The following is a 22621-nucleotide window of genomic DNA, read 5'->3' on the forward strand; positions in this document are numbered from 1 at the left end:
CAGTGACACCTCATGTGCTGGCAGCAAACTTTGGATTCCTCTTCCCCCTCTGCATACCTCCCTGGCAGAATCCCATCTAGCCTAGGCACTCCCTGATCCCCTTCAGGGGAGCCCACCTCCAGGGCACCACACAACCATATGGAACAGCCTACTCAAATAAGACAAGGGAAACTTCTGTCTTTATTTGAAGAGTCCTCTATTTGGCTAAAACCAGGGGCTTGTCCCTGGGTGGATCTGGAGGATGAAGACTATGGGGGAGAGAAGAGATTCAGTCCCCACCTGGACCTTTGCTCCCTGCCCTGAGCATGCCCTGAGCTGGGGGAAAGCAGTTGGGGGCAGGGGACTGCAGTGTGTTTGCCTTGAACAATGGGTTTGTGTCAGGACTCTGCCAGGCTTCCAGGGCCAGAAGGTTCTCAGAGAAACACCTAACCAGACTGGAGGAGGCTGAGGCCCGACTGGGGACACAGTGAACTGGGACTGGACCTGGGACTCCTGCCCTGCCTCAGAGGAGATCGAGCCGGATTGGGGAGGCTGGAGCAGGGCTGAGTCTGGCAGATCAGAGTTGGGAGCCCAGAGCCCTGGACCTTCCTTCCCAGGGGTCCCACACAAAAGTGCTGTCAGAGGTCTGACAGGACAGAGGAAAGTGTAGCATGGCCTCATGTTATACCACAGGAAGCCTGGGACTGTGGACAATCAGAAGCCACAGGACTCAGCAGTCACTTTTAGAATTTTGCTTTAAAAATTATAACTTATTTGCGATCAAATTCACCCTTGAACCATAAGTTTGGGACCCTGGACGCCCCAGTTCTCCTGGTCATTGCTCATGACTATGTACCCAGAACCCTAAAGACCACAGCCTTAGAACCTCAGAGAGCATCTGATGTGATCTTCCCTGTACAGGCAGGACCCGGGGCCCTGGGAGGTGAAGGGATCAGCCCTCAGTCCTCCAGCCAGGACAGCACCCAGTCGTGCTGGGCACCACCTCCCCAACAAACACCCAACCACACGGAACTCTCAGAGGGCTCAAAAGACACACAAGACTCAAGATGACAACGTCCAACCAGGTTGACACAGTTTTGGATTTTATCCACAGTCATACAATAACAACTTATATATATATATATATTTGTATTTATATACCTTTAAATTACACAGTCATGTACAAAACAGGTGCATTGCTGAGACCACAGCACTTCTCAGAGTTTCACAAGTGTTGGACTAATGGAGTTAGGAAGCCTAGGGTGGCAGACGGCGGGCCGCAGAACGGTGCTTAACTGGGGACAAAACACAGTATTCGCCAAGCCCCATAAGGTGGGCCGCACAGCATCAAGGGGGCTGGGGGTGGGGGCTACGGGAGGCGGTGAGCATGGCCCCCACACTCGGTGTTGAGTACCCTGACACCAGCACTGACAGGTGGGGCTGGGCCCCTGGGGCTCAGGGGGACTTCCAGGTGGGAGACCCTCCCACCCTGGTGCCCTGAGGAGCCTGGGGGCTGAGAGAGAGTGGTCCCAGATGGAGTCGTAGAGGTGGTTGCTCAGAAGGAATGGGGTTTCAAGTCCCTGCCCCAGAGTGGGCAGCTGGAGTGGAGAGGGAGACAGGCCTGGGGTCCAGCCAGGGCCACAGCCCCTACCCAGGAGCTGGGGAGCCACTGGCACAGAGAGGGGGGAGCCCAGGCCCCAAGGTGCAGATGTGCCAGCTTTCTGCTTTCCAAGGGTAAGTAGCGAGGGGCAGAGGCCCCCAGCCCCAACTCCTGCCTGGAGGAGAGGCTGAGGAAGTTTTTATTCTGGAGTTGGGAGGGCTCCAGGCTTCAGAAATCTTGCTTCAGGCTCTGAGCAGCCGAAGGCACATCTCAGAGGCCCAGAGAGCAGACAGTGACAAGAAAGGGGGTGCTGGGAGTTCGCCTGACCCTGGGAGTGCCATCCTCCCCACCCCACCCCCAACTCCCCTGGCCCTGAGGGAGGCCTGCCCCAGCTCAGGCCCCTGAGAATCTGCCAGGATCCTCTGTGCCCACATGTACAGGTCAAGGCCTTGAGGTGGGGCCTGCAACCTCCTAAGTAGGCTGTTGGAAGAAGCGGGGAGCAAAAGAGGACTGAGGGGTGACAGAGGGGCTGGGGTATCACACTGTCTTTACCTGGAGGCCAGGGGGTCTGGTGCTGTAGGAGCAGGCAGGGCGTCTGCAGACCTGAGGCCCAGGAGTAGCATCAGCTGTGAGCAAGTCTCACCTGGTGCTACAGGAAGTCTCAGGGCCTCATGGGGGAGGTTCCTGAGAGACTCCTCCTCTAGCCATTCCCTTACCTTGTGGGGTCTTGTCCTGCCCTGGCCTGCTTCCCAAGCACCCCTGCCCGAATCGTATGGGCAAGGCTGGTTGGTACCTGGTACGAATCCCTGGTAATCAGCACCACTCTCTCACCAACCACAGGAAGCGCTCCTGCTCTCCGGAGGCCCTTGGCCTCCTCCCATCCCCCAAAGTCCTTAAACTGATACCCGGGCTTGGAGAAATGGAGGGGCTGCCAGCAGGAGGGGCTGCCAGGGGCCAGGGCTGGGGTTGGGGGCGGGGAAGGGACAAGGAATAAAGACATGGCGACTGTCCTGCTCCTGAGGGCCAGGGCTCCTCCCTTTTGCAAACCCAGGCCTGTCCCATTGGCTGCAGGCTCTCCCCTGCCGCTCCCAGGCTGGTAGTTCCCCTGGGCCCACAGTGTCTCTGCAGGCAGGCCACAGAAGGGGGAAGAAGGATGGGAGGCTGGCTTAGCCTAGTGGTTCTAGGGTTTTAGATGGACATGGAGGGAAGGAAGGTGGCTGGGCAATATGTCCTCCTCCCCAGGAAATGGGAGGAGGCTGCTACTGTTGCTGGCTTTGCCCTGGGCTTTGGGGTCCCTCCCTGCTGCCTGAGGACTTCTGAGAGGGGGCGGGGGTCTCTGTGAGTGACTAAGGGGTCTAGCTCTGAGGAAGAGCCGGTGCCCAACGTGCTGACAGCTGGAAAGAAGGGCCCCAGCAGGGTCTTGCCCCTCAGCTGAGCCTGGTGCTGGGAGGGCCGAGGGCCTGCTCCCTGTTCACTCAGCCTTCTACCCCCCAGCGACACTGTCACCAACTCCAGCTCACCCCTCTTCGTATCCTGGGGAGCCCAGGGACCCCTGGAAACCTCTGGGGTAAGAGGGTGACCATCCCTCCTCCAGCCCCACAGCCTTGAGGGGTGAGGCTAGAAGAAGGGCTCCCAGGGGCAAAGTGGAAGACTGAAGACAGGGAGGACTTTGACAGTTAGGTTTGTGGCAGGGGAGCCAGGGAGGGCAGGAGGAAGAGGTCATAAAACCAGGCTTAGAGACTGGGGGCAGGTGCTGGCAGCCCGGGGTGGGGACGGGAAGGCTGGGGGACTGAGGCAGGAGAGAGGGTCCAGGAGACATCCCTCAGGGCTCAGGAGACTCTTTGGTGGGATCTGAAGAGCAGATGTTGTGACGTCGCCGTTGGGCTAAGTCCTAAGACCCCCACCTACCCTGGAGCCATCGCCCCAAGTCCTATCACCCTGGCCTCCAGGCGGCCCTGCAAATGCTCTGTCTCTTCGTATTTTTTGTTTTGTTCTGTTTTGACTTTTAAAAAAATAAAAGCTTGATCGGAAAATATGTCTGGAACTCTATGGCGAGGGGAGGAGGACGAGAGTGGGCAGGGAAGGGAGGCGGTGGGTGAGGAGTGAGGGGTGGTGCGGAGGGGAGAGGGGCGGCTAGATGGCCTCCACATAGTTGGCGGGATAGAGGCCCAGCTGCCCGCTGTCCAGCCGCCCGCGGCACCAACCCTGCTCGTCCTCCTCGCCCAGCTTGGTGAGCTCATCTCCTGGGAAGGGGACACAGACAAGCTGGTTAATGGGGGCTCAGAGAGGGCTGACCCCCAACCCCACCTGCAGGGTAAGCCCTCCTATACTATTATGCTGGACTGACCCCAATGCTCCTCCCATTCCCGCCAGAAAGCCCACCCCTTGAGACCAGCCCCAGCCATACCCTGACACCCATGTGTGGCCCAGCTGCCCACCTAATCTGGGTCTCAGCCCTGCCCCTGAGACCCAGGTCTTAGCTCCAGCTTCGTTTTCCTGGTCCTGTCCTTCCTCCTGGCACCCTCTTCCCTCAGGCCCTGCCCCCAATTCATCTTCTGGTCCTACTCCATCCTATTCTCAGGTCCAACTCTGCCCCTGGCACCCAGTTGCCACTCTCAGACGCTGCCCTTGCCCTCTAATTCAAGTCTTGGCCCCAGGGCACAGGTCACCCTCCAGGTCTTGGCCAGGCCCATGTGCCAGGCCCCACCCCATCTACTAGCCCGACCCCTCTTACCAGCCTTGAAGCTGAGCTCATCCTGTTCCTGGCCGTCATAGTCATAGAGTGCCCGAACACGCACACCCTTGGCATCATCATCAAAGGGGTTGGAGCCCCCGTTGGCCTCATTACCCCCAAATGGATTCCCACTCTCATCATCTGACCACTCGGTGGCATAAGGCTGGCCCCTGTCATAGCTGCTAACACTGAGACACAGAGAGAGGACCCAGCATGAATGGCCACCCACCTTATCCTTAGGGCTGCCCACTCCTCCCACCCAGAGCCCTGACCCCAAATTCCACCAAGGTTGGAGCAGAAATGGGCCCTGTAAGAAGGGGTCCAGAGCCAGTGACTCTCACTGACAGCTCTTCAAACAGATGTGAGGCAGGACTATTAGCATTACTCAGCTCTTGAGTGAGGAGGTGCTGAAGGAGACCCCATCTGAGAGGAGCAATACCACTCAGTGATTCAGCGTGAGGGTTCTAGTACTAGGGAAGTTCTGTGCAGCATGATAAATAGAACTAACACTGCTGTGTGTTATCTATGAAAGTCAAGACAATAAATCTTGAGTTCTGTCACCACCAAGAAAAAAAAATCAGTTTCTAATTCTTTAACTTTGAATCTCTGAGAGGAAGGATGCTCACTAAACTTATTGTGGTAATCATTTCTGATGTATAGAAGTCAAATCGTTCTGCTGTACACCTTAAACTTATACAGTGCTGTATGTCAATTATATCTCAATAAAACTGGAAGAAAAAAAAGGAAATGAGAACAAGGCAAATATATATATCAAATGAATGAGGGTTCTGGAGCCAGACCTCTGGGGCATCATATCTTGGCTCTAAGGCTTACTAACTAGCTATGTGACCTTGGGAAAGTCACTTAACCTCTCTGGGTTTCAGATTCTCCATCTGTAAAATAGGAGTATTTACATACTTCTCAGTGTTGGGATACTTCAATGAGTTAACATACGGAAAATGCTTAGAAGAGTGCCCGGCACACAGTAGGTGCTCTCACAGGACAGCTACCACTGTCTTTGAGAGGAGCATGAGGTTGCTGTGACTTTGACCATTTCTTGTCTCCTGAGACAAAACTCAGCTGTCCCCAGGTGTGGACCCCTCCGGCCCCCAGAAGCTCCATAGGAGGCACTCACCTGCCACGGTCCCCAGCCTGGGATGTGGACTCCACCACCCCCGTGGCATTGGTCAGCGCTACCCCCTCTGCCTTCTTGGGCTGTTTCTCCTTCTTGGTGGTGGTGTGAGGGAGGTCTGGGTTCCACTCCTGGTGGGTACCAGGGGAGCGGTCAGGCTTGGGGGCTGCCCCCTTGAGGCCCCTTCCAGACTTTCAGACTTCACTTCCCCATCCCCACACCTCCTCACCTCAAACTGGGGCCAATTCATGGGCATGCCAGGGCCGCTGGTGCTGCGGAACCATCTGAGGTCATCCTGGGCGTCGGCCCCGCGGATGGCCTGCTCCAGCTCCCGGTACACGTGGACATAGCTGTGCACAGGGGAGACGAGGCAGTGCAGGGCAAGACGCATCATAGCCCCTTCTCAGCTTTGGTGAGGGCTGGAGCCCATTTTGGGAACCAGGTTGCTGGCCTGTCCCTTGCTGGGAATCAGGCAGCTTCCAAAAGGATCAATCTCAGTGGGTGGCTCCAGGCCTGTCCAGGGGGCACCCTTCTCCATCCTCACCTTAGCCACTCACCCATCCATCCAAGCATGTTTCCTGAGTATCTGGTGTGCTCACACCTGGGCAGCCACTCTGTTTGGAGCCTTGTCCCTCTCGGCCCCTGCAGCTCTGCCCTCCTTTTCCCATCACTCTAATAGGACCCTGAAGGCCCTGCACACCAGCATTACCCTTTGCCTCCTCTGCCTGTGCCCACATGCTGCACGCCCGGCTACCTGCTATTCTCAGCGAGGTTGAGGTGACGTTTGATGTCCAGCAGCACCTCCTTGAGAAAGACCAGCCGTTTTTCCTCAAATTGCTGGCACTGCTCAAACACCTGCTCCATGCCCTCCATGTACTGGGGAGTGGTCTTGCCCACATCTTCCAGCACCTTCTCATACTTCTCCTGTGTCTATAGGCACCGGGGCAAAGGGAGGGTGAGACCCAGGCCTGCAGCTCCCAGCCACCACCCGCTCCAAGGGGCCCTCAGACCCCAGCCCGGGCGGCACCTTCTGAACATCCTGCTTGCACTTGTCCACTTTGTCCTGCAGCTTCTTTTGCTGCTCAGGTGTGACCGACTGCTCCGTCTTGCTATTCATCTCCCGGGTCATAGCCAGCTTCTCCTCTTTGCAGGCCAGATGGTAGGCCTTCTTGGCTGCCTCTAGCTGTGGGGAGAGGGAGTGGGGGCAGGGCTCCTACTTGCAAGCAGGAGCAAATGTGGTCGCTCTCAGCCCCTCCCGCCTGCCCATCCTACTGGGAGCTGTGAGCACACATTCTCAGAGACAGGAGGGATGTAGCCCTGGCTCCAGGTATAGGGAGCAGTGCCCACCTGTCTGGCTGTTTCCCTGCACTACCTTTTGTCCCTACAGACACCCTCCCGTAGGGCATCACGGTGCCTGCCCTGTCTGTGGGTATGTCTTCCTGGCAGGCAGTGTTGCACCCCTGTGGGCACAATCCCAGCAGGCAGTGCGCTGTCCACCCCGTCTGTAGACACCCTCCCTCTGATCAGACTGCCCCTCTGAGCCCAGCCGCCCAGCCTCATCCCTCTGGGGCAGCCGCCCACCAGGCACCTCCTTCATCTTCTTGGCCCAGGGCTTCTGGGCCTTGCGGAAGCCGTCTTCAGCCTCCTTGGTCTCCTTGAAGCCGCCCATGATCTGCTTGTGATAGGCATCCTTCTGCCAGTTCTTGACCTTCTCCAGGTCCTCGTTCAACAGGTTGTTCTTCACCTCCTGATGCAGTTCACTCACCTTGTCCGCCTCCGTCATTATGGCACCCCAGGCCCGCTCCAGGCTGCCATACTGTGGGCCTGAGGAAATGGCCGTGAGGTCACCAGGCCCTCATCACCTCCTGCCCAGAGCACCCCCTCTTAGGCCTCCTTTCTTTGAGGCTTTCTCCATACTTCCCGTGGCAGCAGTAATGCCCTCCTTTGTTCTCTCTATAGTTTTATCATCCTCCAGGACCCAAGTACAGCCACCTCCTCCAGGAAGCCATCTCTGAATACCTCGGCCTGCAGCCCTTGTGAATTCTTCCTAGAGCATCTGTTTCTGGGCCTACTTTCTGTCTCCCCCATCAGCTGTGAGCCCCATGGGGTGCAGCCTGGACCCCATGAGCTCTCACAAGCCAGCCCAGCACCAGGCACAGAGTTGGTGCTCCAGGAATGTTGGCTGAATGTTAAACTAGAGAACCAGCTGGTTACAGATGACAGGAAGCCATTGGGACCAGACATTCCACAGAATCCTCGAACAGCGCAAACATTTGCTGTAATAAAATTTGTGTGTGGGCCATTTCAAATGCCCCGAATTTGATAGTTGAACTATGGTTACACAAATTGTTCTTATTCTTTAGAGATACATGAAGAATTTAGGGTGAAGGGGCATGTCTCCAACTTAAATGGTTCAGAAAAGATATGTAAGTAAACATAGAGGGAGTGAGAAAACAAAGGTAGTAAAATAGGAGCTGGTGAATCTGGGTGAAATGTATGTAGTTCTCGGCACTAATCTAGCAACTTTTCTCTAAGCTTAGATTATTTCAAAATAAAAGGGTTTTTTTCCCTTAAATCCAACCTAAAATTGCACGAAGTAGAGCTGAACGGGCACAGGAGTCCTGCTGGGTTTGGGAGGGAAGAGTACAGGTGAGGGGCCAGCTGCAAAGGCCCTGTGACCGGAAGGTGCAGGTGCATCCAGGCGGCCAGCACTCCGGGGACCCAGACGGTGGGGGACGGGTCAGGGCCTGGGGTGTGGCCCGGGGTGGGCCTGGGGGGCACCTTTCTCGATGAGCTGGCGCCAGCGCTTGGCCCAGTCGGTGAGCTGCTGCGAGTACGCCTTCTCGATCTTGGCGCGCTCCTGCACGCAGTTCATCAGGTCGTTGCACAGGCGGTGCCCGTCATCGATGCGCTTCACCGTCCGCTTGTAGTTCCCCACCTGGCGGCCAAGCAGCGAGCACGACTCCCGCGGGCTCCCCGCCTCCCCCGCCGGCCGCCCGGCCGCCTGGCCGCCGCGTCCTGCAGGGGGCGCCCTCCGCTGCCACCCCGGTCACCCCATGGCAACACCCTGGGGGCTCTGGATCCATCTCACCTTCGGAGGCTTCGACACCCCGCCTCACACTCCACCTTCTATACGCCCCCTCATTCCACTTTAAACATAATTTCCTCGCTGCCACAAAGTGCAGGAGGATTTTTAGAATTTGGACTTGGACGTGAATGAATTATTCATTTTGTTCTTGTGAGCTAAATCTATTAGATTTATATAGAGTCATATAAGCGTTGAGTTGAGCTGCAGCTTCTTGACACAATATTATGTTTTGTAGACACCTCATTAAACACTTATTAATTTAGGTTTGGCAGTTTTCGCTTTGAGTTTCGGAAGCCAATGGAAAATTTTTTTCTGGGTCTCAACTATTTGGGGAGGCTCATGCAATGCTGGCATGTCTCCACCTGTTTGTTGCTGTGGGGCTCCCTGAACTCACACTTCTCTGTGGCTGGTGCTCCACCCACTGCCCACTTCACAGTGTTGGGGTAGGGCGCAGCTGTGAAAGCCTGTGTAAGTTGTAAAGTGCTGCACCTGCCCATGTGAAGGGCGAGGAGTCGGAGCCTGGGCCCCCAGAGCAGAGGGCCAGGAGGGCCCTGTTACATATCATAAATGCACAGAATTTAGGGGCAGCTGTGGGGCAGAAGGGCTCCAGGCTCAGGGCCTATAGTAGCCACTTCACAGCAACAACTGCCTATTGGACATAGAGGGCTTTGGAGGGACCCAAGGGGCTGGGAAGCAAAGCCTAAGATCGTGGGTGGGTGGGAGCCTGGGCTTCCAAGCAGCCAGGCTATCTGGTCCTCAGCATCCACGCCTTACCTCCCAGAAGCTGTCAGTGGTCTCCTCTGGAGCTAGCGAGGCCTCGTCGTAGGAGCCGGACATGGTGTGGCCGTGGGGGGATGGACAGGTGTGGAGCGGCAGTCAGCAGGCTGGGCTGTTCATGCGCTGGGAGGCAGAGGAGAGATCCTGTAAATGAGGGGAGTATCCCACGTGCCCCACTCCAGGCCTAGGACCCCAACTTGCAGTGGAGGCTCCATAGGCATGAGCCTTGCTTTGGAATGTGGGCTTCCTGTCCAGAGCCTGGCTCACCATCCCTAGAGTCACCCTCATGCCCACCTCCCTGGCTCTCCTCCATTAGCCCTTCACTCCACATCCTCTCCTTCCCCTCTCCCCAAGATCCATCTTCGAGCTCAAATGTGGGCACCTCTTCTCAGAAGCTGGCCCCCACCACCAGAATGGTCTGCATCTGTTTTTGTGTTTCTGGACTCAGAGCTAAAAGCTAGGGCCACACAATTACATATTTGCTTTATGTAAATCTGCAGTTTGCTTCATAGACACACACAGCTCTTCAAAGCCAGCTATCCAGCTTATCTTTCTGCATGTCCTGCACCTCCTCCCCAGGACCTAGCACCCTGTAGGGCCCCCTGGGGCTCAGTGAACCCCAGCTGGCTTCTCAATCTGCCCCCCTTGGCACTGCCCACCCTGACCCAGTCAGATCTTTGCCCTGAGTCCAAGAGACCCATCTCAGCTTCCCTACCCCCACCCCCAATCAACACAGAGTCACTGATCTTAGCCCCTAGAACCTCCCTGAAGCTCCCACCAGGAGCCTGGATCCGAGACCCTCGGGAAACTGGCAGCAGGCCCCCTCCCACCTTCTGCCCAGACTCAGCGCCTCCTCAGGTCTCTGAGCTGCTGGACTCCTTTAAATGCCCTTCCCTCTGCCTCGGTGCCCAGCCTCAAAGCCTCCATTAGCCGCTTACGTGTCTCCTAAGAGTCCCAGCCATGTGGCTTCCCAGCCCACAGGTCAGACCCTTGCAATCTGTGCGAGCGCCAGTGTGGCTGTGTGTGCCCTGGATCTGTCGGCAGGCATCACGGCTGTCCAATCTAGGCCGTGTGCTGCCCCAGGGCTGGGGCAGGCAGTGCCCTACTCCCATCCCCCACCCAGTTCTCACTGCCACCCCAGCAAGAAGGGCTCAGTAGCAAGCAGACAGGACCAGAGAGGCAGGGGCCTGGTCTTCAAAGGGGCAGTGAGTCCAGGCGGGGCCTGACCCCACTAGGAGACATGAGCTTTGGGCAGGTGGCACTTCCCTGCTTCTGCATAGCAGCCTCAGACACTATGAGCCCTGTCCGATGAGGACACTTGGGGAGGGCTGGCCTCTGCGAGATTCAGCACAACCAGGGGGTCCAGGAGACCTCCATCTCTTACCAACAGCTGGCTCTCAGGCTCAGGTCAGACGGCACAAACACGTGAGGCTCCTTAGTCAAGGGTGTTCCTCCCCTTCTCTGGCCTCAGTCTGCCCATCTGTCCAGAGGCTAGTGCTCTTTTCCCAGTAATAACCTAGTATTGCCCCCTGGTGCCTCTCAGGCACTAAATATATTTTGTTCTTTTCGCCTTAACAAAACCTCAGACACACTTTCCCACACTCATGCACGGTGGCGGTGGGTGGGTGGGAAGACAGCTGAATTCATCAAGGGCCAAAGAAAAGAGTCTGAATTTTTTTCTTCTTAATTTGGCACTTCTCACTTGTAAAGCAGTATTTGCTTTGTAGAGAACAGTTTGAATTTAGATTTGGAGAAGTAAAAGGCAGGGACATTTAATACAGGATTTTCAGCCAGGGTAGGATGTGACCCTGCAGCCAGAGGCCAGTCTACAACTGTTGGAGTCACAGAACTCTGCTGTTTGGGATCCCAGCATAGACAGCTAGCTGTAAGCGGACTGTCAGTGGGGCAGGGACCAGTGAGGGGTAGGGACATTCCATTATGGGATCTGATCAAAGGTCAAGCCCACCCCTGGCGGTGGGGAACCTTGACAGAGGGCAACTGGGCATTCTCTCCCATCCTTAGAGGCACACATCCTTCACTCAGCAGCACCATTCCTAGGAAATTACCTTCCAGCCAGTTGGGCGAACCAATGACGCCCAGTTTTATTTACCGTAGCACTGCTTGTAAAAGCCAAGGACTGGAAACAACCCAAATGCTCATCCACTGGGACTGGTTAAGTAAATTACGGTGCAGGCCAGCCACAGAATGCTCTGGTCTTGAATGGAAGGAACCCTCCAAGCCATGTCACTAAAGCAAAACCAGCCATGTTCAGCACAGCGTGGCTGGATGATTCCATTTTTCATGGGGGGAAATACACGAGCAGAGAATATTTTTGGAAAGCTGAGTAAGGGTGGCTGCCTTTGGGGAACTGGGTGGCTGGGGTGGGGGGAGGGATTTTTCACCATGGGTCCTGTTATGCCTTTTAGATGTTGCCTAGTGTGCATATATTGCATATTTTTAAAGCTTCTCCAGCTGTTGGAGGAGAGCTGAGGGAGCTGGGAACCAGGTGCGAGGGTGCCTATGAAGCAGGGAGGGAGGGGACAGAGGAGCACAGACCTGGCAAGTCAGGCTAGAAGGGAATGAATGATGGCAGAGACCACGCTCCACCTTGTCCAGATCCAGGGAGGATGGGACTTACTGCAGTCCCCCTGCTGGGTGCAGGCAGGTACTCCCTGGCTTCCAGCTGAAAGTAGCATGTGTAGTAGAAATAGCTCTAGCCTTGGATCCCTGCTCAGCTGCCAAATTGCTGTGTGACGCTGGGCAATTCACATGGCCTTGCTGTGAAACGGAGATGAGGCAACCTGATTTAAGGATGAGATGAGACAGTGAGGGTCCAGCCCACTGTAACCCAGGGAGAGACCCCCACAAAGGTGGCTCAGGAAGCTAGGCAGGCAGTGTTAGGGAGGGGAGATGGGAGGGGGCATGTGGGCCCCTCATCACCACATGGCCAGACCCACCAGCCCGCCCTGCCCCTACCTCCTCCAAATCGGCCTCACACCCCCACCCAGGGGGCAGGTGGGAGGTTCAATGCTGACAAATGCCAGGTCTTTCCTGAATGGTGGTCAATAGCTGCTTCCACTCACAGCACCGCATCTCAGAGTTAGGAAGCAGGTGTGGCCGGAACCTGCGGCTCCTGGTGGATGAACCTGACAGGCCCCTAGCTTTCCCCAGCCCATCACATGGGCATAGCGCCATCCAACTCCCCTCACTGGTGGTGGTACTGCTACCGCAGCCCTGCAAGCCCTTAATCATTAATAACAATAGCTGGTATTTAGGGAGCACATACTCGGTGCCAAGGACTGTTCACATGTCTTAATTCATCTCATCTTCATCACAGCCCTGTGAGTGGGGCTCTTATTACCCCTCCACTGCAGATGAGAGCCCAGGGGCTGAGACATGACTGAAAGAGCCTGTCAGATCTCACTATTGATTCGTCACCTCTGTCACTGTCATGGGGGTGGGAATCCCAGATCAGGGTGGGCCCCCTCTTCTGTAGCGCTGGGGAAGGTGCCAGGCAGAGCCGGCTCCAGCTCTACCACTCACTAGGGAGACACAGCTGAGTCTTATCATGGGGGTCTCAGTTTTCTAACTCATCCGATGGGGAAACAATAGCTGAGTTTTGAAGATCAAATGATAAAAGGGTAATAAGCTCTTTTTGAAAAACACAGACTACTATGGAAAGCTGAAGTTTCAGTGCTGGCCTTGACCTTGCCTTTAGGGAGAAAGGAGCCCCAGGGTGAAAGGTGTTCTGTTGACCCCCGACTTAGAGACAGGACAGAGGAATTAAAAGCACAAGCCCAGAGAGGGTAGGCCCACCTGTGCTACCCCTACGGCCCCTGCCCAGTCTCCTCCCTATGCAGCAGCCAGAGGGAAACTGGTCAAAGCTAAGTTCAACCCTGCCAGTGTGCTATTCAGATTCCTACCAGGGTTCCCCATTTCTACCAAGTAAAAGTCCAGTTCCTTGCCAGGAGGCCCTGCATGACCTGCTGTCCCACCCCTCACTCCTCTGTTCTCACCTCCTGCCATTCTCACTCTCCGCCAGCTACACTGACTTCCTTGCCATTCTAACCCCAGGGCCTTTGCACCTGCTAGGAATGGTTCTCCACACCACCCCTACACTGAGATTTCTGCTCAAATGTCCTGACCTCCCCTCATTTCAACTTGCAACCCTGGCCCTCCCTCTTCTCCCTTTCCTCACTTTATCTTTCTCCGCAGCACATGTCACCACACGACGGGCTCTCAACTGCACAGTACTCATCACACTCAGTGTCTTCCTTTCCCACTGGAATGTCTACTCTGCAAGGCTAGCGACTTTTGTCTGAGTCTCTGTGGTATTTTCAACATCCAGAGCTGTGCCTGGTGCACAGCAAGTGCATGGTACTTATTTATTGAATGAATGAATAAATGCCAAGGACCTTCTGGAACATTCATTAAATAGCAGAAACACTGAATTCTGTACCCTAGACCCAAACATAATCACCTGCACACAGTCAGTGCTCAATAAATGTTGATTATCATGGTGATACAACCAAGAGCCAGAATCCTATAAGAGGTGGGTCCCAAATCCCACCTGTCCTCTGTTTCCAGGACTCCTTCCTCTCCTTTTAGTCGACCCCTAGGGTCCAGTCCAGGGGCTCTTTCTCCCTGATGCCCCATGATGGTTCTGCCCTCAGGATGGTGCCCTCCCTCCTCAGGGATCCTGCAGCACAGACAGAGGAGGATCAGCAGCCTCGGGCTGTTATGTTATCCCTCTCTTCACTCACCCTTCGTATTAACTACAACCATTGTTGAGTACCTACTATGTGCCAGCCTCTTGATACGCTTTATTTCTAATCCTTATAACAATCCATTAAGATGGGCAGTGACTTCCCTGCCTTCTCTGAGACTCAAGAGAGGTTGAATAACTTGTCCAGGGTCACACATCAGGGAGGAGACAGCGGCAGACCCAGACTGTTGACACAGAATCAGGTGCCCAGTCCAGAGCCAGTACTCCACGGGTGTCACCCCCACCCTCCTGACCTAAGATGTTCTTCCCAGGGACCAGCTCAGCTGGCAGGGCCATGGGATGCCAGAACTGGCTCCCCCTCACGCAGAGTGGGTCTCAGGTCCCACATACGTTCCCAGCAGCTCCCTGGCTCCTCACCTCACCCAGAGATGGATGGGCTCACTGTGTCTGACATGGGTCCACACGAAGACTCTCACCAGCCTCTGCTGAGGCTTCAGATACAGCTGGAAGGATCCAGGTTAGCTGGAATATGCTGTCCTTCCACGCACACCCCTCCCCACAATGCATACCCCAAGCTCATTCTAGCCTCTGCTCCTTTGCTCACACCTTCCCTCCTGCCTGTGGTGCACGCCATCCTCCCCATCATTGACCACCTCTCCCCAAAATAACCCTGCTTCCCTTCAAGGGCCAGCTCAGTACCACAAATATCCCAGCCATTGCCTACCTCACCCCCACACCCTGGTGCGGTTCCTAGTCACTCCCTGCCATCAGCCACGTGCTGCTGCTTCAGACTGGCAGCCCACTCTCCTGACACGCACAGCAACTCCCACCAGATTAGCACTAAGAACAGATTAGTTAAGAGCCCTGACATGGGGCCAACAGCACAACTAGGTTCAAATTTCGGCTCTGCCTTTTTACTGGCTGTGTGACTTTGGCAAATTGCTTAAACTCCCTGTGCCTCAGTTTCCTCATCTGCAAAACAGAGGTGATGATACTACTAACTCCATGGGGTTGGGGTGAGGGTGAAATGAGTAGCCACAGGAAGCACCAGGTTAACTGTTATTAATACTACAGGTGTTATTACCCACACTTCTCATAGCTGCAGAGCTTTCAAACCAGCCTCTCATCTGGAGACTGCCCTTTTAGGGCTAAGACCCCCACGGAGCTTTGCTAAGGACTGAATTGTGTCCCCCTCAAATTCATATGTTGACACTCTATGCCCGAAAGTGACTGCATTTGAGATAGGACTTTTAGGAGGTAATTAAGATTAAATGAGGGCATAAGGGTGAGGTCCTAATCTAATAGGATTGGTGTCCTAATAAGAGGAGGGGAGAGATGGCTCCCTCTCCCCGGGCACTTGCACTGAGGGAAGGCCACATGAACACACAGCGGGAAGGCGGCTGTCTACAAGCCAGGAAAAGAGATCTCACCAAGGACGAGATAGGCTGGCACCTTGATCTTGGACTTCCAGCCTCCAGACTATGAGAAAGAAAGATCTGTTGTTTAAGCTGCCCAATCTACGGTATTTTGTGATGGCAGCTAGAGCTGAGACCCCCTTCCATGATGGTTGGGCCTCACTTGGGACCTCCAGGTCTCCAGGTCCCCTGTGAAAAGAGAGCATCCTGGCTGAGGGAACAGCCAGTGCAAAGGCCCTGAGGCAGAAGCATGGCCTCCACCTGCCATGGTTAGGAACATAAGACCCACGTGGTTAGAACAGAGTGAGTGAAGAGGAGAGGGGAAAGATAAGGTCAGGGAGGTTGACTGGGAGAGGATGCAGAAACATGAGGTCTTGTAGGTCAGAGAGAGGCCTGTGGCTTTCCCCCTCATCAAGTGAGATGAGAACCAATGTAGGGTTTGTAAGGAGGTGGGATGTGATATGACTTAGGTTTTTAAAGGATCCCTGGCTGCTGGGGGGAAAGTGGACCATGGTGGGGCAGGCAGCTGCAGCCCTCCAGTGTGGGAAGATGGGGATCAGACCAAGGTGGTAATCCTGGGAGCAGTGAGAAGTGGGTGGGGCTGGGGGTACTGTGGGGCCAATGGGATTTGTTGATGGTTTGGATGTGCATGTGAGAGGGAGGAGGAGTCAAGAATGGCTCCAGGGTTTGGGCCTGAGCAAGCAGCTGGCAGGTGGGGAGCTGTTTCCTGAGATGGGGAGCACGGTGGGAGGAACAATTGAAGGGAGATGGGAGCCCAGTTTTGGTGCCCTGAGATGCCCTGAGAGCTAATGGAGATGTTCCTTCCTCTCCCCAGAGCTCCTACACTGGGGCCATGTGAGAAGAGGCCAGCCTGTGGCCAAACTGTTCTTGGAGTCCGGGAGCCCCAGACTGAGTGCTCCTGTGGCCTCCCTTCAGCTCTCTCGGACATAAGTAAGGGTGCTGGGGTCAGGGGCAGGCACCCTGGGCTGTGTGCCCACTGGTGCGACAGGGTGGGTGGGAAATGTGCCCTGGGAGGTCATTCTGGCGGGCTCACGGCCCCAGAGTCTGGGGGCAACAAAGCATTAGAGAGCAAGCAAAGACATACCCCAGGGACATATGAGACAGAAAAAATTAAGGAGATGGGGAACATAGCCTAGAGAAGGCAGGCCAGGAGCAGGGAGGTCAGGACCAGGCCTGAAGGATCTGGGAAAGGGACAGCTCCTTCCAGCTCTGGAGAAAAGAACCTGCCCTCCAGGCCTCACTAGCCCTGTTCGGCTGGGATTGAGGCAGGCCGGGCTGTAGGAGGTGAAGCAGGACAGATGCCAGTGCTGGCCCCAGGCCCTGGTCAGGAGGGTGCCAGGCTTAGAGAAGCAGGGGTCAGACGGTGACGCTGTTTGCACATTACTTGGCTGCTGGCATCTGGGCAGATCTGCACCCCTCACCCTACTCCTGCCACCCCGAGGCTCACACTCACCTCCTGAGCCCCTAACCCTAAAGTGGGAGGCCCCTTTGCCTTCAGTCAGCATGTGCAACTAACATTTGCGGAAGTGAATGAAGCCACATCAGCTTCTCAGAAAGTATTCCCCAACCCCATCCCAGACCTGGGGACCCCTCCTCAGCCCCCGCACCAAGTCCTATCATGCCCAAGTGCCCAGGGAAGGGGACACTCCACGGTGCGGTGCTAGGATCCTGCAAAGGAACAGCCAAGCTCTCAGGGGGGCTGGAGGCAGAAGGGGGCAGACCCTGTGTGGCCCAGGGGCCCTGGATACACCCGAAGTTGCACACCCACCCCTTCCCACCTCAGGTGGGGTCTCCTCCCCACGCTAACCAAGGCCCTTTAGCTGAGTCCCAGGGACAACTCGGACACTGCTGCAGGCCCTCCTGCCCTCTCCTTGCCCAGAGCCAGGCAGTGCGGCCCAGGCCCAGCCCCACCTGCTCCTGAGCGGCAGGCAGAGGCTGCTCTGCGGAGCCTGAGCTCCCCCAGCAGCGGCGGGAGTCTGTCCCCAGAAGCAATGCAGCAAAGGGACAGAGAGAGGGGGAGGGAGGGCCACAGGCTCCCCCACCTGATCAGGGCCTGCTCTGCTGCACCCCAACATGGAGACCCTAGGCTTGCTGGGGTTGGGACAGGGGTCCTTTGGGAAATCTGGGGGAACTAGGTCTGCAGGGGGAATGAGGAGGGGAAGGGTCTGAGCTCAGGGGAGAAGAGATGGCTCCTCCCTGACGGGGGCTCTAAGCCGGGTGCCTGAGACCATGGTGGGTGGGCAGCAGGGAGGCTGCTGGGGTCAGGGGTGGGAGGTGGGTCTGTTGGTTCCAGCTGGCCGGGGCCTGGTAATGCCCTGCGTAGCGGTGCGGGACATCTCACTTCTTCCTCCCCCGACAAGCCTCAGCCTGGGGAGGAACCACACTGTGGGTTCTCAGAAGCTCCAGCCCCCTTGGCCCACTCTGCCCAGGGAAGGAGCATTTCTACAGTCAGGACCTGTGGCGGTGGAGAGGGAGTCAGAAGTGCAGAGGAGGAAAGGTAATGGGAGACAGTCCTCCTGATGAGGAGGACCCACATTCTGAAGAGGGCCAGGCTGGCTGCTCCGCACCAGGCCCACTGGCCCTGGCCCCTCTGGGCCCTGTGCTTGCTACCAGGTGCTTCTAGTAGGAAGGCAGGGGCAGACTCGGGGCCCCACTCTCCACGCAGCCTCTTCAAGCTGACCCTATCAGGATGCCTACCTGGGCCTGTCTGGGTGCCAAGCCAGGGGCAAGTAGGAGGGCACTGTACCCGCTGGGCCAGGCCAGGGCTGGAGGGGCTGGCTGTCCTCCTCCTTCTCCGTAGTGGCGGGCGGGGAGGGGGCCTGGTGCCCGGGCAGGGGGCTCTGTCCTCTCGGGTTCTCTCCACTGCTTGCTCAGGAAGGCAGCAGCGCCAGAACTGCAGAAGCCAGCTCCCCGCCCCCCACCGCCGCCTTCTCCCTCTCCCTCCTCCCGACCCGCCTCCTTCTCCAGCCACCCACCTCCTTCTGCTGGTTTCTATGGCAACTGGGCAATGCTCACACAGACAGCCTCCCTCCCGCGTACACCAGGGTATGCCCGCCTTCTACATGCACACATTTCACCTTCCCAGAGGTGCCGGTGCACACAGGCTCCTGTGGCCACCCTCCATCTGCAGGTGGGTCCCTGCTCCAGGCCCTGTCTTCTCTTTCTCCCCAAGACCCTGCCTCCCAACATTCCTGTAAGACATTGTCAGTTGCACCTTTCCACACACTTCCCTCAGGTCCTTAAAATTTTACCATGCTCTGTAAAACATTTCTACTTGCTGAATCATTTATTCTCATTTGGTCATTCCTCAGTTCCAAACTTGGATTTTGAGATTTTTCTGGGTCAGGCCGAATGTGAGTTGCTCAGCTACAATCTCATTCCATGAGATTCCATACCCATTTTATAGATAGGAAACTGAGGCCCACAGCAGTGAACAACTTGTTTGGTCATCGAAGGCTCCTGGGCCTGTTATTGGCAGTGAGACCCTGTGATTCCAGCTCTGGTGCTGCTCCCACAGCCCACAGCTGTCACATATCAGAGCAAACATGTAGGCTTGCACTATACACATATGACCCATTCACATCAACACGTGTCCATGCACATGCGTACCCCAACAACAAGCACCACACATACATACACTTAACTGTAACACTAATATCAGCTTACACACATCTTTGACATGTGTACACACGTCTCCACGGATCCAGAACATGTAACACACAAACCTTTCCTACACAAAATCACAGCTGTACACACGAGTCCCCAGCTCTACCCTCGTGGGAGGAGATCAGTGACACAAGCAAGTATCCCAACCAGGGGACTGAACAATGAGCCACTTCCCAGGAGAGCATCCCCCTGCTCCTCTAGGCACTAATCTGCCCACTGTGTCTTGGCTCTGCTTCTGGGGAGACTGAAGGGGACTGGGGTGGGAGAAGACGGCCCACCCTCCTCCACTTCCTCTCCCTCATCCTGAAAGTCTTCTGCCTGGTTCAGACTAGATCCTACCTGGAGACACCCTTGGCCTAGGGGATGCACAGATATCCCCACCCACCCCTGGTCGGTGTCTGGTCCTGGTACTTGGAATTATGACAGGATTGAGTGAAATGGGCCCCTCCTCCTCATCGGGAATTCCAGACTTCAGACAGGGGCTGGGAGGGACAACAGCCAGTGGGGCCGGGCTGGGAGGGTTATAGAGCAAGTGGGGAACGGGGACCAGAACACACAGCATGCCCCACAGGATGTGCCGGCCCCAGCCCAGGACCGCCTCAGAAGGACTTCAAGCAGGGATCATTGCAGCCCCTGGGCCCCAAGGCAGTTCTCAGTGACCCCACACAGCCCAGAGAGGGCACATACAATCAGAAAGAACTGGAAACCCACCAAAAATTAAGCAAAAAAGGGCCTGTTAATGACAATGAGCCTCTTTCATACTTCATCCCCTCTAAGGACCCTCTCAGTCTTAAGTCTGCTGCCAATTAAAACAAGACATGCTATAAATTTTATGAAGCAGCCTAATACCAGTGATGCCAAATGGGAGGGGGAAACCATCTTGATACAGATGAAACAGGGCATTTCATGCATTCAACAGATATCAACTAGGGACCTACCACATGCCAGGGACTGTTCTAGGTGCTGGGTCACAGCTGTGGGTAAAAAAGGGCCCTGCCCTCAGTGACGGCGAGCTAGTGGATTTACTGAACTCCGGTCCTCCAGCAGCGTCTCTGGCTGTCACGGCGGCAGCCTTGCAGGCGGGATCGCAGGACTGATCAGGTAACAGGGGCTCTGGAGGTTGAGCCCAAAGGGACAAAGCCAGAAAACACCTGGGCTGGGATTTGAACCTGCTGCCTGCCAAGCTTTTCCCAGTACTCCACATTGATTCCACTAAGAAAGATCTGACTGAGAAACACAGTAACAGCTGTCCATTTTCCCATTTTCTAGGAGTTTCAGAGCTAGTGTTTCTTATCCTTAGATCAAAGGCAGGACAGGGTCATTTGGACCCCCCAAAATGACCTCAGAGGTGACTTCAGCCTGGCCTACTTGGGCCAGAAGCCTGACACTGGGTGTCCCCAGGCCTGGAGGTCCTCAGTAGAGGGAGAGGCGGACACCCAGGCCAGGAGGGTGGGGATGCCTGGCGCCTGAGAACAGAGCCTCCCAGGAGAGCTAGGGGGTGGGGAGGGATTGAGTTCCCAGGTACTGTAAGCAGAGCCCCCCTGCCCGCCTGCCGGCCCCCAGCCCCAGATCATCTTTCTCCCAAAGAGCCAGCTCCATCCAGGGATATCAAAGACAGCTGTCCCCTAGCCACCTCTGTCAGCAGGATCCGACCCCATCTGCTGCCTGGCAGACCCCTGAGTTCTGCCGTCCCACACTCAGACAGGCTCTGTAGGAGAAGCTGACCCCTTTGGTCACCCAGAGAGCATCCACCCCCACCCCACCCCTCCTGTCAGCGGATCCAGCCCCATCTGCTGTTGGGAGGGCTCCCAAGAGGCATTATAAGGGAGGAAGGCAGGACTGGGATATCCTTTGTTTTTGTCAAAGTTAACATCGATAAGAGATCCCCGTCCCCTAAACCAGCAAAGATATGGGGAACAGGCTATGCCATGTCAGGACAGCCTGTGCCCCTTGAAACTACTCCATCTTTAACTATCTCCTACCTCCTTGGCTTCCTTCTTCCCAAGTGGAACCCCATTCAGGGTAAAATCATTCCTCAGCCACAGTTTTGTTGCAGCTTTCCTCTGTATATGCTAATAGGGCTAGAAAAAATCACCATCTGCAGCCTCCAATCTCCTATTTGTAGGCCCCAGAGGCCGAGGGACACCCCCTATGCCACACACAGACAACCCCCGCCATGCCCAACCTCAGCCGCTATTCCTGGACTTTAACCATGAGCCAGTCCCACAGGTGGGATCAGTCTACAAATGAGGATGGGGCCTCACCAAGGCCACAGAGCAGCTGCCCTTGTGCCCTCTGGAAGAAGTGGACCCCTTCTGTCACCGCCTCCTTGCCCAACCCAAAGAGCATTCACTGCCCCCTCCCCAGCCCACACCCCAACCCGGGCTGTAATCCCACGTGTTCCTCAGTGCCGGGCAAATGCTATCAGGGCTCATAGCTGCTACTTTGCCTCTCATTTGCATCACATCCCCATGACTGTCAAAATGCCAGAATCCTCCCCAAACCCCTGCGCATGACAGGTGGGGCTGACGAGCAATAGAGAGAAAAAATGGACAAGGCTCTGCTGAGGGTCTGGGTAGGGGACTCAACATGTGGGGACCGGGAGGATCCAAGGGAAAAAACTGGCGGCTATTTCAAATTTCAGATCCTGAAAGTCCCCCAGAGGAGGGGCAGTCCAAACTTACTGAGTACCTGCTAAGTCCAGGCACCGTGCACAGTGCTTTACACACTTCACCCACTTGTTTTCCACAATGAACCATCTGACAGGGGTGGAAACCCAGGCTCAGAGCAGTTAAGGCCTCACTGCTCAAAGCCTGGGTCCCAGGACCCACAGCTCGGGCATCACCTGGGAGCTGGTAGGAAATACAGAACCTCAGGTCCCACCCAGACCTCCGGATCAGAACCTGCACTGTTACGAGACCCCAGGAGATTAGTGTGAAAAGGATGAGACTGAGGGACTTGGCCTGTGAAACAACTTGAAGATGACGCTGGTGTCGGAAGTGAAGCATCTGACCAGATCGCATGCTAGTGTCTTTAATATGTTTAACAAGTGTCTCCTGTGCTCCGACTATGTGCAGCACTGCTCTCGGCACTGGGGCACGGCAGATAACCATGAGATAACCCTGTGGGTGTTTCACACCTAAGGGGGAGACACACAGCTAATAAAAAAAGTTCAAAGGGTGATCCGTACCATCAAGAAAAATAATGTGGGTGAAGGGGTGGAGAGGATGAGTGGGGCCATTTTAGAATCCCTCTGTGAAGAGAGAACATTTGACCAAAGACCTAAAAGGGGGGGAAATGGAGGCATGTGATGATTTGGGGGAACAGTGTTCCTGAGAGCAAGGGCAAATATCCTGAAGTGGGAGTGAGCTTGGCACGTGGGAAGGCACCCCAAACCTGAATGGGCGGTGGGTGGGTGAGTGGATGAAAGGATGGCAGAGAGGGGAGTAAACAAGGTAGGAACAAAGAAGGGCAGGCAGGGGC

General features: G+C 55.7%; 1 protein-coding gene across 1 annotated transcript in view; it reads right to left on the reverse strand.

The window, feature by feature from the left end:
* Positions 1 to 1060: 1060 nt before the first annotated feature.
* The window catches only part of PACSIN1 (protein kinase C and casein kinase substrate in neurons 1), a 43792-nt gene continuing 22231 nt past the window's right edge, over positions 1061 to 22621 (reverse strand). Inside the window, exons 2-10 of the mRNA XM_006202096.4 lie at positions 9308 to 9433; positions 8227 to 8383; positions 7034 to 7269; positions 6473 to 6628; positions 6200 to 6375; positions 5675 to 5795; positions 5449 to 5576; positions 4314 to 4501; positions 1061 to 3822 (exon numbers count right to left, since the gene is read on the reverse strand). Of these exons, the coding sequence (XP_006202158.1) occupies positions 3713 to 3822; positions 4314 to 4501; positions 5449 to 5576; positions 5675 to 5795; positions 6200 to 6375; positions 6473 to 6628; positions 7034 to 7269; positions 8227 to 8383; positions 9308 to 9370 (1335 nt within the window). The 5' untranslated portion in view covers positions 9371 to 9433 and the 3' untranslated portion in view covers positions 1061 to 3712. The remainder of the gene's footprint in view (positions 3823 to 4313; positions 4502 to 5448; positions 5577 to 5674; positions 5796 to 6199; positions 6376 to 6472; positions 6629 to 7033; positions 7270 to 8226; positions 8384 to 9307; positions 9434 to 22621) is intronic.

Source organism: Vicugna pacos, chromosome 20 (assembly GCF_048564905.1).
Source record: "Vicugna pacos chromosome 20, VicPac4, whole genome shotgun sequence".
NCBI classification, from domain to species: Eukaryota; Metazoa; Chordata; class Mammalia; order Artiodactyla; family Camelidae; genus Vicugna; species Vicugna pacos.